Source organism: Chaetodon auriga, chromosome 16 (assembly GCF_051107435.1).
Source record: "Chaetodon auriga isolate fChaAug3 chromosome 16, fChaAug3.hap1, whole genome shotgun sequence".
Taxonomy (NCBI): domain Eukaryota; kingdom Metazoa; phylum Chordata; class Actinopteri; order Chaetodontiformes; family Chaetodontidae; genus Chaetodon; species Chaetodon auriga.
In genome coordinates, this window is record NC_135089.1 from 739,019 (window position 1) to 756,494 (window position 17,476).

The following is a 17,476-nucleotide window of genomic DNA, read 5'->3' on the forward strand; positions in this document are numbered from 1 at the left end:
TTTGATGTGCTGAAGGCGGTTTCTGACACGTCTGTGGCCCACAGCTGGACTCAGATTAGATAAAGTAGTGGTGCACTTTGGGTCAGCTCTGCTCCTCCCGATGAAGGTCAGAATCAGAATGCAGCTGCTGCTCGGTGTCCGGGCCGGGCTGCACCAGCAGGACTCGGGGGGTCGGGGGGTGCCGCTCACAGGGAGGCCGTCCTCGGTGTCAGCGAGGCTAGCCGGTGCTAAGCCGGCAGTCAGCATGTGGACCCCCGCCCTGCTGAAATCAAGCCTTTCTGTGACAGTTTGTTTCTCCCAGAACAGGTTCGATCTGTCAGTGAGGTCGTGTTTCCAGAATTTCAGGAAATTTGCAACTTGATGGGAATTTAAATGTCACAGACTTTGAGAGAGTTTGCAGGCCTCAAATCAGATGGCATCGCTTCATTGCACAATAAATTCCTCAAAGGTCTTCTGGAAATAACTTAAACAAAGTTGGATTTGAAACTGGATGAAGAGGGTGAACAGAAGGTCGGCTGAGGCTGGCTAACGCTAGCGTGGCTGGCTAAAGCTTAGAGTGTTACGTGTAGCTGGAACAACCCGTGCAGCTCGTTAGACTTTATTTCATTAGATGATTTTCAGGAGTTTCCTTGAAAACAGAAAATCTAACTGAAGTGACTCTGACTGACGTCCAGCAGAACGAGCTCAGTGCTGACGAAGGGGACGTTTCCTGACACGGACGCTCTGCTTTTAACGGTCACATGAGAGCCGTCAGATATGAAGGTTGGGCTCTCAGGGTGGGATGGAGCGTCTGTCCCGACCTGAACTCTGCAGGCTGGAGACAGTCAGTGCTGTCTGCATTTCATCTGTTTTCCTCCATTAACGAACTGTTTGAACAGTTGAACTCTTGAGCCCATCGCCGCCCGTTCAGCGCTCTCCACACTCATTCCAGCCTTTGTGAAAGCACACGCCCTGTTCACAGCGTCCCATCTGTCATCGGCGGGCTCAAACACTCGATCACACCCTGATACAACAACACGGCAAACAATCCACATTTCACTCACTGCAGGAGGCAAATCACAGCACAGCGAAACTGCTGGCAACGCTTGGTTTCCAGCAATTAGTCAATCTTAAATCTCTTCTGTGAGCAAACCTGTTTCTACACCCTGAACCTGACCTCTCAGCCTTCACGGTTTCCTGCCCATGTAACACCTGACTTTCTCTGCTCGGTGACACAATGACAGCACTCACATCACTCACCTGAACATCTGACGCTGGTCCACCTGTGCAGGCCCAGCCAGTCTTTGGAAGGTTAACCCAGGTGGCCTGCAGCTCGCCTCACCTGCCAAAACAATGATTTATTGTGTTCAGGAGTGTCAGGTGTACACAAAGCACAGTAAACTTCAAAGTTTCATTCCAAGATGAAATATTTGATATCTGCAGAGTGACACCTTCGCCGAGGAGATGACGGATGGTCACAGATCACTGCAGGAAGCATGAAGTCAAACTGGCTTCACGCTCTTCTTACATAACGAGTCAGGCAGAGAAACTTTGTTACGAGCAATTTATTGTTAAAATAATAAAAGAGTCAAGTTATAAACCTTTTTTTTTGGCAGGTTTTCAGAACACAGCGCCGACGTGTTTCTCTGGGAATCAGCAGAGACGCTTCAGAGCGTGTGCAGTCATTTCAGCTTTCATATGATGTGTAAAAAGACATTTTCAGACGTTTGCAGCAGCTTCGTCACGTTCTTCAGCTGATTTTCAGCAGTTTCAGTCACTGTGGAGGAAGCTGAGATCCACAGCACTCAAACACAACATGATCCGAAGCCCTGAGATGAATCTTCAAGGCTCCTCTGGACGGTTTCAGGCCGCCTCAGGGAGCTCCAGACTGAGGAGCTGAGGGCAAACTGTCACACGTTCGTATGGAGGAAAAACAGAGTTTGAGGGGGAGTAGGTGAAAACATGAGCAGAAAAGATTCATTCATTCATTTGATCTGTAATGGAGACATGAGAGCAGGTAGAAAGCTGCTTCGTCAGGTGGTCGTGCGAGGCTTTCAGGGAACCGTCTAAACGCTGGTGCTGCCATTGTTCCAAATCCATTACACTCAACATTCACTGTGTAACGAGTGAAAACGAGGTGAAAGCATGAAATCGGCTCGTTAGCTTTGATCTCGTCAGCGGTGAAACTTCTTCTCTCGCTGGTTTGCTTTGTCGTTTCTGTCCTTTTGCCAGGTGATTTACTGCCTGTCAGTCAGAGACACGAAGCCCTCGGGCTGTCGGATCGTCTCCAGCTTTGTGTCAAACGGAGGACAGAAGGGGACGGAGGACGTCTGTGACGCTCCACACATACAGGTGAGACGCTTCAACAGGTGTGCCTCAGCAGGGAGACACACAGACAGGCAGGAGGACAGAGGGACAGGCAGGAGGACAGGGAGGGGACACTGATATCTTCACAGCGTTGAATCACATTCTCAGAGGCAGTACTCAGATCCCTTACTGAAGTAAAAGTACCGTGAAATACTCCATTACAAGTGGAAGCATCCCAAATCCTACTTTATTTATTTATCATTAAAGAACAAAATGTACTTAAAGTATCAAAGTAAAAGTACTTTGTCTGCAGTAAAATGTCTCCTGTGGTGAAAAGTAACTGAATACATTTACTTGATTAGTGCACTTAAGTACAGTTTTGATGTACTTCTACTTTACATGAGTATTACACTCACTTGTACTGCAAGACGTTTCAAATACTGTATTTTTTACTCCATTACTACATTTCCTTCAAAGCTTTAGATTCAGACTTAAACAGCACGAATCCCTCATTTTAATCCAGTCATAGAATTTTTAGTTTTCTGAAATCCATCATGATTCTGCACAATGAGTACTTTTACTTTTGGTACTTTTTCAATGCAAATACTTTTGTGCTTTTACTCAAGTAAAATTTTAAATGCAGGACTTTTACTTTAGTTCTTACTGTAGAGTGTGGTATTAGCTCTTTTACCTGGGTCAAAGATCTGAGGACTTAAACCTCACAGTATATGAGTATCTGCAACATTGAGAAGTAAAAAATAATACTACAGTCTAAATATTCGCAGTAACTTCATGTCTGTTGTGTTCATGCACACACAGTATAAATACAGACGCAGTATAAATACATGTAAATACACACAGCCAGGTGAGACACTGAGCAGTGGAGAAACGCCTCCACACAGGTGCGCTGCATCACACATTAACATCCAATCAGGCTGCGCGGCAGGTACAAGACGGAGTGTGTGTCCAGGTTTGCAGCGTCAGTCCTTCAGTCCTTGGACAGGGACTTCTTAACGTACCTGTTCACACCTGATCACAGCTTTTCAGTGTGTGGAAACGTTCTGTCAATGCACACGATGATGATATCGTTGAATTCAGGGAGGTCAAAGGTCACACAGAGACTCAGTCGTGTGTTTTGAAGGAAGTTACAGCCTTCGACGGTTTCCTGTCCATTCTGTAATCTCTGTTTCCTCTGGACCCTCTTTACTGTCCTCATGGTCTTTTCTACGTCTCTCCTTTATTCTTGTCCCTGGTGTGGGATCAATAAAGTTTTATTTGAAACCAACAAAAAGAGTTGAAGTTCAAACCGGAGCTCTGAGGGCCCTGAAGGCCTCACGCTCACTGATGGTCACTGTAATGTGGGAACATGCACCGGCAAAATAAAATCACAGGACTCATAAATAATCATCGTCTGAGAAGGCAAAGCTTCACGCGCTGTTTGACCACATGACTGCACCAAGGGATGCTGGGAACTGTAGTTTCCAGCTGGACAAACCTCACTGAAGCGAACAGCGATGGCAGCAGGTCTCTGAAGCAGACCAGCACAGACTCACTGCAGCTGCAGTTCCTCACCTCTGCCACAGGAGGGCTCTTCATCACCACCTGATTTTCACTGCGCTCACATCGGTTTGTGATCCCCGGAAAGCAGGTGAAGATCAAATACTGAGGTGGGAGTCCAGGGCCCCGAAGATCCCCAGCTGATCAGCACAAGAAACTACAGCCTGAGCTCCACCGACGGTTCGTCTCAGCTGAAGCTCAGGATGGAACAGCGAGACGTTCACAGGCCTTACAGCCGTTTATGTTGCCTGAAAAACAATTTAATTTAGACAGATAAAAACCCAAACAGGCCTGAAGGGGCTCCAGAACCTGTGCAGACCCAGATCCACACCAGGAGGGGTCTGTGGGGTCCCAGAAGAATGACGGAGTGAGGAAGGAAAAAGGAAAGTTTTTGTAGAAATATGAAACCATTTAAAGGCTCACAGGTCAAAAATGGCTCTGGTGTGTTTTGGGGGGTGAAGAAAGTTAAAGGTGCTTCTTTAACAGAAGCCAAAGAGCTGTCAGAGGGGAGAAACTCTGAGTTCTGGTTCTGGTCTTCAACAGTTTCTTCAGCTGAAGCAGCAGAATGTTCTCCAGCCACAAAACAACATTTGATCCTTCACTTTTTAAAGCGCCTCAAACTCCTGATGTCTGTGAATGATGAATGTCTCTGGGAGGCCTCTCAGGTCTGACTGGATGTCTGGTCCTCGGGGCTCCGTGGGGCCTGACGGGACCGACCCGTCGGGTGAAGGAGCCCGTACAAACAGCTGCGGGGCCCCTCTGAGGCGTCGCCTGGAGGCCTCAGATCCTCACCTGACGGTCTGCGAGCAGAGAAAGTGCTGAGACTTTCTCTGTCGCCGGAAACCCACCAGACCTGCAGGACCTCAACCCGCTCAGCTCAGACCGGTTTCCTCTGCGGCCCCGGGGCCACACGGCGACTCTCCCAGCATGTATGGCATCTCAACCTGACTGACCGCCTCCTCTCCCCCAGCCTCACTTTCAGGTATAAAAGGAGGCGACGTCCCAGCAGTTCTTCACTCTCCGCTCAGAGCTCAGACCTTCAGCCATGACCTCCTTCTCCACCCGCAGCAGCTACGTGTCCTCCCCCATGAGGAGCTCCATGATCGTGGGTCCCCTGTCGTCCTCGTCCTCCCAACGCCTCGGCAGCATGAGGGCCGGCAGCGTGTACGGAGGAGCCGGAGGGTCCGGAGTCCGTGTCTCCAAGGCCTCCTTCACCTCCTCCGGAGCCCTCGACCTGGCCGACGCCATCGACATCTCCGCCAGCGAGAAGAGCACCATGCAGAACCTCAACGACCGCCTGGCCTCCTACCTGGACAAGGTGCGCAGCCTGGAGAAGGCCAACAGCGAACTGGAGCTGAAGATCAGGAAGTTCCTGGAGAGCCGGACCGCTCCGGAGGCTCACAACTTTGACGTCTTCAACGTCCGCATCAAAGACATGCAGGACCAGGTGAGACCAGAACGACTGAAATCCTGCAGCTTGAGCAGGACAGATCAGGATATGCTGACTTCTCCCTGAATTCAGTGAACCTTTCAAAAGCTTCACAGCTTTTACAAAGTAAACATATAAAAAGTTTTTCATTTAGACACATTTGACAGAGTCCAAAATGTAAGGAGATAAATGCTAAACTGATAAACACAAAGTCAGTTTGTGATTTTCTAAAATGCTCAGAAAATTGCACAGAATTTGGTTTGTGCTGCTCAGGTGTTTCTCAGGTTGGTTGACTGCAGTCTGTGTGTCCTTAAAGTCTCATGGTCTAAAGGAAGGGACAAAAAACAGCAGTTCAGCCAGTGAACGACACAAACCAGCGTCATTGTCTTTGATTCTGAGGCAGTAATTTGCTCTTTCCTGTCTACAGTCACAGTTAGTTAAAAAAGGCTGAGTGTGTGTTGGACGACCTGAGCCAATGGAAAAAACACAAATGCGAAGGTGAACATCAAACAGGCGACGGCAGACACGGAGACACGTTCACGTCTTCAGTAAATATGTGTTCTGCATATTTGCACTAAAGATTGTTTGAAGTGGAAAACACATTTCAACACATGAGGGTGAAGAGAGATGAAGGTGTGAAGCAAGAAAGAAATTTTACTTTTTGGTTTTTAACTTTTAATACTTTTTTTTATTCTTCACCATTTTTACATTTTTATAATCGATATAAAATTCTTCTATTGTGTATTTTTAATTCTTGACTTCAATAATTCAGCATTTAGCATTAACAACTTTATTTCTGACATGGTTTTAAGTTTCTAACCTTTAGAGGTTTGTTGGTTTTCAAAGGTTTAAGTTACTAAAACTTTTTGGAATTCGCAGCAGTGAAACTTTGCTTCACTTTCTTAAATATTACAGCTTGAAGTTTTTCATGAATGTATTTATATTTTACTCATTTCTTTATTGAACACGTATTACACCGTTGCTGTTTTGATTTAGTTTTAACTTTTAGTTTATTTTTTTTTTATTTTTTAAAGAAGTTTTAGTTCTTTGGTCTTTAGTTTGACGTCTTTCAAAATGCTGCTTTGGTGTTCGGAGGTTTCCTGATTCACCTTTTAAAAACTTAATTCATTCTGTGAATTAAAGGCAATTTAAAGTTTTCAGTATTTCTAAATGTATTCTCTATTTATGAATCAACAATGTGATAAAATGCAGTAATTCAACCTGGTGAAGCATTTTCAGATTAAACATCAGATTTTATCCAAGTCTGAGTCTGAAACACCGATGAAGACACAAACGAACATTTCAAAAGTCAACATGTGATCAAACGTTTGTGAGTCGCTGCTTTGGAGCCACCTGGTGGCCACAGAGCTCCACCGACTTTAATGAATGAATTTAAGCTTCTGGAGCTTTCGACCAATCAGCTGCTGGCTCACACAGCTTCTCTCTTCCTTCCCGCTCAGATCATCAACGCTGCTCGTGGAAACTCCACCCTCGTCCTCGCCATCGACAACGCCAAGCTGGCCGCCGATGACTTCAGAGTCAAGTGAGTGCGAGACTTTGCTTCCTTGGACGCCCAATCGTGCGTGGAGACTTAAAGTAATCTGATTCCATCTGTCAGTGAGCTCGGCCTCCTCGAACGCTTCACTCCAACATTCAGGTGAGTTTCCTGAACTGGTTTTGGTGTTTTTCAGGTTCGAGAACGAGCTGGCCATGCATCAGTCGGTGGAGGCCGACATCGCCGGGCTGAAGAGGGTCCTGGACGACCTGTCTCTGAACCGGGCCGACCTGGAGCTGCAGGTGGAGGGTCTGAGGGAGGAGCTGATCCTGCTCAAGAAGAACCACGAGGAGGTGAGACCAACAGCAGCGAGACAGAAAAAGAAATGAAGCGCTAAAAGACAGAAGTGTAACCAGGTTCTTCCCGCAGGACCTGCTGGCTATGAGGGCCCACATGGGAGGTCAGGTGAACGTGGAGGTGGACGCCGCTCCTCAGCAGGACCTGTCCGCCATCCTGGCCGGGGTCAGAGAACACTACGAGGCCGTCAGCAACAAGAACCGCAGAGACCTGGAGTCCTGGTTCCAGGCCAAGGTGAGACCACGTCGTCCAGTTTTCTGCTCTGAACGTAGTGACTGCTGCCCCCTACTGTCCAAAACCAGCTCAGACTCCAGTCCCTCTGAAACGGCTTTGTGGTTCTTATGCTTTACTTATTGTTGGTTAAAAAGTTCATTCTTAAACTCATTGGAAACTTCACCTGCTGAGGAAGATCATGTGACATGGCCGAACGCTCCAGAACAGCCACGGATGGACTTTGTGAAGGTTGAGTGCAAAGGTTGCAGCTTTAATGGTCACGTCTTTACTCCATGTTTGAGCTGTAAACTGTGAGTTCTTACAGCTCTCCGTCAGGCTGCTCTCTGATCTGCTGATATTCGATCAGTAACATTATTGATACTTATCTCCACAGACGGCCGAGCTGAACAAAGAGGTGGCCGTGAGCACCGAGACCCTGCAGACGTCCAAGTCTGAGATCGGAGGGTTCAGGCGAACTCTTCAGTCTCTGGAGATCAAACTGCAGGCTGAGATCAGCAAGGTGATCAAAGGCTCCCTCCCACGAATACGCACACGTATAGACACTGATCAGTTCACTGATGGATCGAGTTGACGTTACAGAGTTTCTCAGAGTCATTTCGGACATTTTGAACTTTTCATCCATTTCCTTTATTTGCCGGCACGATCGATCTCCCGTATGAACGTGGCTCTGGAACGTTTGAGGGTTTTTATTGCAGCAAAGTGTTTCTCACCTGACCGTCCTCCCTCTTTCTCCTGAACAGAGAGGAGCTCTGGAGGCGACTCTGGCCGAGACCAGCAGCCGCTACGCCGCCATGCTGGCAGGTTACCAGGGGCAGGTGGTGGCTCTGGAGGAGCAGCTGGCCCAGCTGAGGGGCAACCTGGAGAACCAGAAGATCCAGTTCGCCGAGCTGCTGGACATCAAGACCAGGCTGGAGCTGGAGATCGCCGAGTACAGGAAGCTGCTGGACGGAGGCGTTCAGAGGTGAGTGGAGGAAACGGCTCCGTGGCTCTTTCATACGTGTGGTTTAAAGTCCAGCGGACACCGCTCCGACGTCTGATGATCAGGTCTGAAGTTATTTCAATGCAACATGAAGCCGCAAAAAGAAGAAAATGTAGTATTTCATGACATCAAAGTACTTTGATGTCTTTCCTCAATGTTGCTCATCTTCTTCATCTTCATAACAACAAGACATCCGTTTACGTGTCATCAGACAAAGAAACTCATCAGAAAGCCCAAATGAACACGTGTGTCCTTTGTTTCTGCAGCACCCTCATCACCACCACCACCACCACCACCACCACCAAGTAGACCAGTCAGACCAGCATCAAAGCAGGAACCCGTCCAGCCAATCAGATGCTGTAAAGTGTAACCTGAGTCTGTGCGAGCTTCTTCAATAAAAACCCAGTCTGACATTATTTCTGTGTTGGTTTGCTTTTATTTACCGCTGACTCATCACTGACTGAACTGGGTGAGACCACGTGGGGCCCTGCGGTCTCAGCGTGGCCCCGTCCCCTCTGAACGCATCAGCTCTCATGGAAATCACTGAATAACAGCTAATCACAGGCGTGTGTGGAGATCAGGGTCATCAGTACCAGATTAATGTCCTTCTTCGTGTCTTCACACTTCACTGCCATGAGGATCAAAGTCCGAGGCTGAGGACAGTTTGCGTCCGCTCGTCTTTCAGGTTGGAGGCCTTAATAATAAAGGTCACTTGTTGACCCGCAGGTTCGATTCCTTCGTTTTTGGCTTCAGGAAACTGTTTGTAACACAGTGTGTAACATGTGAAACATTCTCTCCTTTTCTTTTTAAGGAGAGGATTGAAGAAACGTGTCCATTAATCAATAAACAAACTCAAATGACCAAACCTGAAATATATTGAAAATAAACCAAAATATGTACAACATGAATCACCGTCTGTCTCGTCTATTTGTAGAATTTCTTGTTTCTTATCATAAACAGTTATTTCATTATTGAAACGCTTCGCTGACGGTGAGGCCGAGAGCTCCCCCTACTGACATCTGCAGGCATAGCTAATCAATCACCAGCACCATCTTCCAACAAGGCTCAGCAGGTAGATCACAGATCAGCTCTGACTGCAGGTAAGAATCTTTACAGGATGGAGCAGATAGATCTGAGGGGCCGTCACGTGATTAATGGGGGAGGAAAGAAGAAGCTGTGATCCACCAAACGCTGATCTGTCGGACATTCGGTGATCTGAGTGGACCTCTTTGGGCCTTGAACACTTACTGAAATGAAAGCATGTGAAACGTTTCAGAAGCACATACGTGTTTTTATTTTCATCTGATTTTTATTGTTTTATTTGGTCCTGATTAAAGTAATGTGGGAGGAAACCTGAGCACCAGGAGAAAACCCACACAGCACCCACATGGAAACAAGGTGGAGGTGTTTCTGAGTGGATGCTGTCATGGGGGGGGGGGGGGTTGATGGAGGTGGAGGAGTGCTGGAGGGAGAACGATGGAGACAGTGATGATGGAGACAGCGGAGAGGGTGGAAGGAGGATGGAGGGAGAGTTGAAGACAGGTGGAAGGAGGGTGGAGGAGGGGTGGAGGGTGACGGCGGAGGATGAAGGAGCAGCCGTTATTCGACCTAAACAGAACAACCAGCAGCCTCCTTTTCCTCGCTGTCGCTGTTACGCGACTTCTTCCTCTGCCACCAGCTCTTACGAGCCTCCTTCTTCTCCTCCTTTTGCTTCTTCTTCTCCTCCTTCTGGTGTCCTTCACTTCCGGTGTCGTCCTCCGCTCGCTGTCTGGTCTTGAAGACTTTGAGAAACCTGAAGCGTCCCTTCGTCTTCTCCTTCTTCTTCAGGCAGAGGTCTTGCAGATCCTTCATCTCGTCCTCCATCTCTTTGAATTTCGTCTCCCAGCCTTGTTGTTTTGCGGCCAGCTCCTCTCTGAACTTCTCCTGCAGATCGTTGTGTTTGGTCTGCCAGTCGTTGTGGTTCTGGATGAATTCAGCCTTGACTCTCCACAGCTCCTTGGTGGCCTCGCTGAACCAGAGAGAAAGCCTTTCCTTCTCTTCCTTGTGGTCCAGTTCCATTTTGTCCTTCTCGTCCTTTCCTGTGTCCTTGGTCTCCTTGACCGTCGGCCTTTTCTTTTTGGCCGCCTTTTTCGGTCCGCTCCTCACCCACTTGTTTCGTGACACGAGGGCCCTCCTCTTGGTGTTGGCTTCCAGACAGAGCTCCTCCAGACGCTTCTTTTCTCCTTCCAGCTGCTTGACTCTCGTCTCCCAGCTCTGGTCTTTCTCTGCCAGCTCTTTCTTTTCTTCTTCCAGCTGCTTGACTCTCGTCTCCCAGCTCTGGTCTTTCTCTGCCAGCTCTTTCTTTTCTTCTTCCAGCTGCTTGACTCTCGTCTCCCAGCTCTGGTCTTTCTTGACCAGCTCCTCTCTGAACTTCTCCTGCAGATCGTTGTATTTGGTCTGCCACGCTTTGTCGCTCTGGAGAAATTCAGCTCTGTTGCTGGACAGGTTGTCCATTGCCTCCTTGAGCCTGAGAGAGAGAGAGTCTCTCTCCTTCTGGAGAGCCTGGTTCTCCTTGTCTCTCAGGTAGAGCTCGTGCTCCACCCGGTTCACCGTCATCTGCAGTTCGTTCTGCAGCATGACGCTCTTCTGGCTCTCCAGCTTCAACTTGAGCAGCTCGGTGCTTTGGTCTGGGACGTTGTCCACCTGCTCTGTCTGGGACCGGAGACGTTTGTTGAGGGAACAGATCTGAGACTCGTACTCTGCGATGGTCTCGTAGTTCTTCTGGTGTTCAGCCTTGAACTCCCTCTCTCTGAGCTCCAGAAGTCCTTCCAGTCTGCTTACTCTCAGTTTGAGGTCGTGCACCCTGTGGCAGAACTTCTCTCTTTCGACCCACCATGCAGCCTTTTCCTGCGTCTGCAGGGAAAGGTGACGGTCACCAAGGTGACGGATGTTTCCTGGGTTTGTTTGGGCCATTGAACAATCTGTTGTAGACGGTACTGGTCTGTTGTAGACGGTACTGGTCTGTTGTAGACGGTACTGGTCTGTTGTAGACGGTACTAGTCTGTTTAAGACGGCACTGGTCTGTTTAAGACGGCACTGGTCTGTTGTAGACGGTACTAGTCTGTTTAAGACGGCACTGGTCTGTTTAAGACGGCACTGGTCTGTTGTAGACGGCACTGGTCTGTTGTAGACGGTACTGGTCTGTTTAAGACGCCTCTGTAGTGAATCCTACGTGACTGTGTTACACAACACAATAATGCCAAAGTCTCTCTGTCGGGGATCTGATGAACTGACTGGAGAACAGTCAGACAGCTCATTTATAGAATCCCACATCAAAGCACAGAGGTTCCATTCTATTGGCTTTGAGCTTTGAAGGAACACTTTTAAAAAATGCAAAATGCTTTTGTCTGTTGTTTTTTTTTAAATATCTTTATTGACACCAGTGGGTTTTTTTTCCTTTCTAAAACATCTTCATTAAAAGTAACAGTTTTTTCTATTTTCAAAGATCTTTAACAGCAACACGTTTTGAATTATTTACACTCAGACTTCTTCTTCTTTTTTTTTTTTTTTTTAGTATTTCATTAAATTTAAATTTCTGGTTAAATCAGCTGCCTGTGTTGTGTTGCTTTGATGATGGTGTATCCAACACCTCCACCTTGTTTCCATGTGGGTGCTGTGTGGGTTTTCTCCTGGTGCTCAGGTTTCCTCCCACATTACTTTAATCAGGACCAAATAAAACAATAAAAATCAGATGAAAATAAAAACACGTATGTGCTTCTGAAACGTTTCACATGCTTTCATTTCAGTAAGTGTTCAAGGCCCAAAGAGGTCCACTCAGATCACCGAATGTCCGACAGATCAGCGTTTGGTGGATCACAGCTTCTTCTTTCCTCCCCCATTAATCACGTGACGGCCCCTCAGATCTATCTGCTCCATCCTGTAAAGATTCTTACCTGCAGTCAGAGCTGATCTGTGATCTACCTGCTGAGCCTTGTTGGAAGATGGTGCTGGTGATTGATTAGCTATGCCTGCAGATGTCAGTAGGGGGAGCTCTCGGCCTCACCGTCAGCGAAGCGTTTCAATAATGAAATAACTGTTTATGATAAGAAACAAGAAATTCTACAAATAGACGAGACAGACGGTGATTCATGTTGTACATATTTTGGTTTATTTTCAATATATTTCAGGTTTGGTCATTTGAGTTTGTTTATTGATTAATGGACACGTTTCTTCAATCCTCTCCTTAAAAAGAAAAGGAGAGAATGTTTCACATGTTACACACTGTGTTACAAACAGTTTCCTGAAGCCAAAAACGAAGGAATCGAACCTGCGGGTCAACAAGTGACCTTTATTATTAAGGCCTCCAACCTGAAAGACGAGCGGACGCAAACTGTCCTCAGCCTCGGACTTTGATCCTCATGGCAGTGAAGTGTGAAGACACGAAGAAGGACATTAATCTGGTACTGATGACCCTGATCTCCACACACGCCTGTGATTAGCTGTTATTCAGTGATTTCCATGAGAGCTGATGCGTTCAGAGGGGACGGGGCCACGCTGAGACCGCAGGGCCCCACGTGGTCTCACCCAGTTCAGTCAGTGATGAGTCAGCGGTAAATAAAAGCAAACCAACACAGAAATAATGTCAGACTGGGTTTTTATTGAAGAAGCTCGCACAGACTCAGGTTACACTTTACAGCATCTGATTGGCTGGACGGGTTCCTGCTTTGATGCTGGTCTGACTGGTCTACTTGGTGGTGGTGGTGGTGGTGGTGGTGGTGATGAGGGTGCTGCAGAAACAAAGGACACACGTGTTCATTTGGGCTTTCTGATGAGTTTCTTTGTCTGATGACACGTAAACGGATGTCTTGTTGTTATGAAGATGAAGAAGATGAGCAACATTGAGGAAAGACATCAAAGTACTTTGATGTCATGAAATACTACATTTTCTTCTTTTTGCGGCTTCATGTTGCATTGAAATAACTTCAGACCTGATCATCAGACGTCGGAGCGGTGTCCGCTGGACTTTAAACCACACGTATGAAAGAGCCACGGAGCCGTTTCCTCCACTCACCTCTGAACGCCTCCGTCCAGCAGCTTCCTGTACTCGGCGATCTCCAGCTCCAGCCTGGTCTTGATGTCCAGCAGCTCGGCGAACTGGATCTTCTGGTTCTCCAGGTTGCCCCTCAGCTGGGCCAGCTGCTCCTCCAGAGCCACCACCTGCCCCTGGTAACCTGCCAGCATGGCGGCGTAGCGGCTGCTGGTCTCGGCCAGAGTCGCCTCCAGAGCTCCTCTCTGTTCAGGAGAAAGAGGGAGGACGGTCAGGTGAGAAACACTTTGCTGCAATAAAAACCCTCAAACGTTCCAGAGCCACGTTCATACGGGAGATCGATCGTGCCGGCAAATAAAGGAAATGGATGAAAAGTTCAAAATGTCCGAAATGACTCTGAGAAACTCTGTAACGTCAACTCGATCCATCAGTGAACTGATCAGTATCTATACGTGTGCGTATTCGTGGGAGGGAGCCTTTGATCACCTTGCTGATCTCAGCCTGCAGTTTGATCTCCAGAGACTGAAGAGTTCGCCTGAACCCTCCGATCTCAGACTTGGACGTCTGCAGGGTCTCGGTGCTCACGGCCACCTCTTTGTTCAGCTCGGCCGTCTGTGGAGATAAGTATCAATAATGTTACTGATCGAATATCAGCAGATCAGAGAGCAGCCTGACGGAGAGCTGTAAGAACTCACAGTTTACAGCTCAAACATGGAGTAAAGACGTGACCATTAAAGCTGCAACCTTTGCACTCAACCTTCACAAAGTCCATCCGTGGCTGTTCTGGAGCGTTCGGCCATGTCACATGATCTTCCTCAGCAGGTGAAGTTTCCAATGAGTTTAAGAATGAACTTTTTAACCAACAATAAGTAAAGCATAAGAACCACAAAGCCGTTTCAGAGGGACTGGAGTCTGAGCTGGTTTTGGACAGTAGGGGGCAGCAGTCACTACGTTCAGAGCAGAAAACTGGACGACGTGGTCTCACCTTGGCCTGGAACCAGGACTCCAGGTCTCTGCGGTTCTTGTTGCTGACGGCCTCGTAGTGTTCTCTGACCCCGGCCAGGATGGCGGACAGGTCCTGCTGAGGAGCGGCGTCCACCTCCACGTTCACCTGACCTCCCATGTGGGCCCTCATAGCCAGCAGGTCCTGCGGGAAGAACCTGGTTACACTTCTGTCTTTTAGCGCTTCATTTCTTTTTCTGTCTCGCTGCTGTTGGTCTCACCTCCTCGTGGTTCTTCTTGAGCAGGATCAGCTCCTCCCTCAGACCCTCCACCTGCAGCTCCAGGTCGGCCCGGTTCAGAGACAGGTCGTCCAGGACCCTCTTCAGCCCGGCGATGTCGGCCTCCACCGACTGATGCATGGCCAGCTCGTTCTCGAACCTGAAAAACACCAAAACCAGTTCAGGAAACTCACCTGAATGTTGGAGTGAAGCGTTCGAGGAGGCCGAGCTCACTGACAGATGGAATCAGATTACTTTAAGTCTCCACGCACGATTGGGCGTCCAAGGAAGCAAAGTCTCGCACTCACTTGACTCTGAAGTCATCGGCGGCCAGCTTGGCGTTGTCGATGGCGAGGACGAGGGTGGAGTTTCCACGAGCAGCGTTGATGATCTGAGCGGGAAGGAAGAGAGAAGCTGTGTGAGCCAGCAGCTGATTGGTCGAAAGCTCCAGAAGCTTAAATTCATTCATTAAAGTCGGTGGAGCTCTGTGGCCACCAGGTGGCTCCAAAGCAGCGACTCACAAACGTTTGATCACATGTTGACTTTTGAAATGTTCGTTTGTGTCTTCATCGGTGTTTCAGACTCAGACTTGGATAAAATCTGATGTTTAATCTGAAAATGCTTCACCAGGTTGAATTACTGCATTTTATCACATTGTTGATTCATAAATAGAGAATACATTTAGAAATACTGAAAACTTTAAATTGCCTTTAATTCACAGAATGAATTAAGTTTTTAAAAGGTGAATCAGGAAACCTCCGAACACCAAAGCAGCATTTTGAAAGACGTCAAACTAAAGACCAAAGAACTAAAACTTCTTTAAAAAATAAAAAAAAAATAAACTAAAAGTTAAAACTAAATCAAAACAGCAACGGTGTAATACGTGTTCAATAAAGAAATGAGTAAAATATAAATACATTCATGAAAAACTTCAAGCTGTAATATTTAAGAAAGTGAAGCAAAGTTTCACTGCTGCGAATTCCAAAAAGTTTTAGTAACTTAAACCTTTGAAAACCAACAAACCTCTAAAGGTTAGAAACTTAAAACCATGTCAGAAATAAAGTTGTTAATGCTAAATGCTGAATTATTGAAGTCAAGAATTAAAAATACACAATAGAAGAATTTTATATCGATTATAAAAATGTAAAAATGGTGAAGAATAAAAAAAAGTATTAAAAGTTAAAAACCAAAAAGTAAAATTTCTTTCTTGCTTCACACCTTCATCTCTCTTCACCCTCATGTGTTGAAATGTGTTTTCCACTTCAAACAATCTTTAGTGCAAATATGCAGAACACATATTTACTGAAGACGTGAACGTGTCTCCGTGTCTGCCGTCGCCTGTTTGATGTTCACCTTCGCATTTGTGTTTTTTCCATTGGCTCAGGTCGTCCAACACACACTCAGCCTTTTTTAACTAACTGTGACTGTAGACAGGAAAGAGCAAATTACTGCCTCAGAATCAAAGACAATGACGCTGGTTTGTGTCGTTCACTGGCTGAACTGCTGTTTTTTGTCCCTTCCTTTAGACCATGAGACTTTAAGGACACACAGACTGCAGTCAACCAACCTGAGAAACACCTGAGCAGCACAAACCAAATTCTGTGCAATTTTCTGAGCATTTTAGAAAATCACAAACTGACTTTGTGTTTATCAGTTTAGCATTTATCTCCTTACATTTTGGACTCTGTCAAATGTGTCTAAATGAAAAACTTTTTATATGTTTACTTTGTAAAAGCTGTGAAGCTTTTGAAAGGTTCACTGAATTCAGGGAGAAGTCAGCATATCCTGATCTGTCCTGCTCAAGCTGCAGGATTTCAGTCGTTCTGGTCTCACCTGGTCCTGCATGTCTTTGATGCGGACGTTGAAGACGTCAAAGTTGTGAGCCTCCGGAGCGGTCCGGCTCTCCAGGAACTTCCTGATCTTCAGCTCCAGTTCGCTGTTGGCCTTCTCCAGGCTGCGCACCTTGTCCAGGTAGGAGGCCAGGCGGTCGTTGAGGTTCTGCATGGTGCTCTTCTCGCTGGCGGAGATGTCGATGGCGTCGGCCAGGTCGAGGGCTCCGGAGGAGGTGAAGGAGGCCTTGGAGACACGGACTCCGGACCCTCCGGCTCCTCCGTACACGCTGCCGGCCCTCATGCTGCCGAGGCGTTGGGAGGACGAGGACGACAGGGGACCCACGATCATGGAGCTCCTCATGGGGGAGGACACGTAGCTGCTGCGGGTGGAGAAGGAGGTCATGGCTGAAGGTCTGAGCTCTGAGCGGAGAGTGAAGAACTGCTGGGACGTCGCCTCCTTTTATACCTGAAAGTGAGGCTGGGGGAGAGGAGGCGGTCAGTCAGGTTGAGATGCCATACATGCTGGGAGAGTCGCCGTGTGGCCCCGGGGCCGCAGAGGAAACCGGTCTGAGCTGAGCGGGTTGAGGTCCTGCAGGTCTGGTGGGTTTCCGGCGACAGAGAAAGTCTCAGCACTTTCTCTGCTCGCAGACCGTCAGGTGAGGATCTGAGGCCTCCAGGCGACGCCTCAGAGGGGCCCCGCAGCTGTTTGTACGGGCTCCTTCACCCGACGGGTCGGTCCCGTCAGGCCCCACGGAGCCCCGAGGACCAGACATCCAGTCAGACCTGAGAGGCCTCCCAGAGACATTCATCATTCACAGACATCAGGAGTTTGAGGCGCTTTAAAAAGTGAAGGATCAAATGTTGTTTTGTGGCTGGAGAACATTCTGCTGCTTCAGCTGAAGAAACTGTTGAAGACCAGAACCAGAACTCAGAGTTTCTCCCCTCTGACAGCTCTTTGGCTTCTGTTAAAGAAGCACCTTTAACTTTCTTCACCCCCCAAAACACACCAGAGCCATTTTTGACCTGTGAGCCTTTAAAGTGAAGCAGAGTTCACTCATCAA

General features: G+C 47.6%; 2 protein-coding genes across 2 annotated transcripts; one reads left to right on the plus strand and one right to left on the minus strand.

Annotated features, from left to right (window-relative positions):
* The first annotated feature begins 4,888 nt into the window (after nucleotides 1-4,888).
* Nucleotides 4,889-8,646, plus strand: LOC143334563 (keratin, type I cytoskeletal 50 kDa-like). The gene is made up of 7 exons (XM_076753395.1): nucleotides 4,889-5,290; nucleotides 6,733-6,815; nucleotides 6,964-7,120; nucleotides 7,197-7,358; nucleotides 7,732-7,857; nucleotides 8,099-8,319; nucleotides 8,604-8,646. The coding sequence occupies exons 1-7, from the start codon at nucleotides 4,889-4,891 to the stop codon at nucleotides 8,644-8,646; spliced, it is 1,194 nt and encodes a 397-aa protein (XP_076609510.1).
* Nucleotides 8,647-13,060: 4,414 nt separating this feature from the next.
* Nucleotides 13,061-16,818, minus strand: LOC143334561 (keratin, type I cytoskeletal 50 kDa-like). The gene is made up of 7 exons (XM_076753394.1): nucleotides 16,417-16,818; nucleotides 14,892-14,974; nucleotides 14,587-14,743; nucleotides 14,349-14,510; nucleotides 13,850-13,975; nucleotides 13,388-13,608; nucleotides 13,061-13,103 (listed from the first exon to the last, which is right to left on the minus strand). The coding sequence occupies exons 1-7, from the start codon at nucleotides 16,816-16,818 to the stop codon at nucleotides 13,061-13,063; spliced, it is 1,194 nt and encodes a 397-aa protein (XP_076609509.1).
* Nucleotides 16,819-17,476: the final 658 nt, after the last annotated feature.

What these genes read in the sequence shown, in the direction of transcription:
- LOC143334563 (XM_076753395.1), top strand. Translation starts at nt 4,889, where the DNA reads ATGACCTCCTTCTCCACCCGCAGCAGCTACGTGTCCTCCCCCATGAGG. An exon ending in GCCGATGACTTCAGAGTCAA is followed by an intron (nt 6,816 to 6,963) that starts GTGAGTGCGAGA and finishes GGTGTTTTTCAG; the next exon opens with GTTCGAGAACGAGCTGGCCA. An exon ending in CTGGACGGAGGCGTTCAGAG is followed by an intron (nt 8,320 to 8,603) that starts GTGAGTGGAGGA and finishes TTGTTTCTGCAG; the next exon opens with CACCCTCATCACCACCACCA.
- LOC143334561 (XM_076753394.1), bottom strand. Translation starts at nt 16,818, where the DNA reads ATGACCTCCTTCTCCACCCGCAGCAGCTACGTGTCCTCCCCCATGAGG. An exon ending in GCCGATGACTTCAGAGTCAA is followed by an intron (nt 14,744 to 14,891) that starts GTGAGTGCGAGA and finishes GGTGTTTTTCAG; the next exon opens with GTTCGAGAACGAGCTGGCCA. An exon ending in TCAAGAAGAACCACGAGGAG is followed by an intron (nt 14,511 to 14,586) that starts GTGAGACCAACA and finishes TTCTTCCCGCAG; the next exon opens with GACCTGCTGGCTATGAGGGC.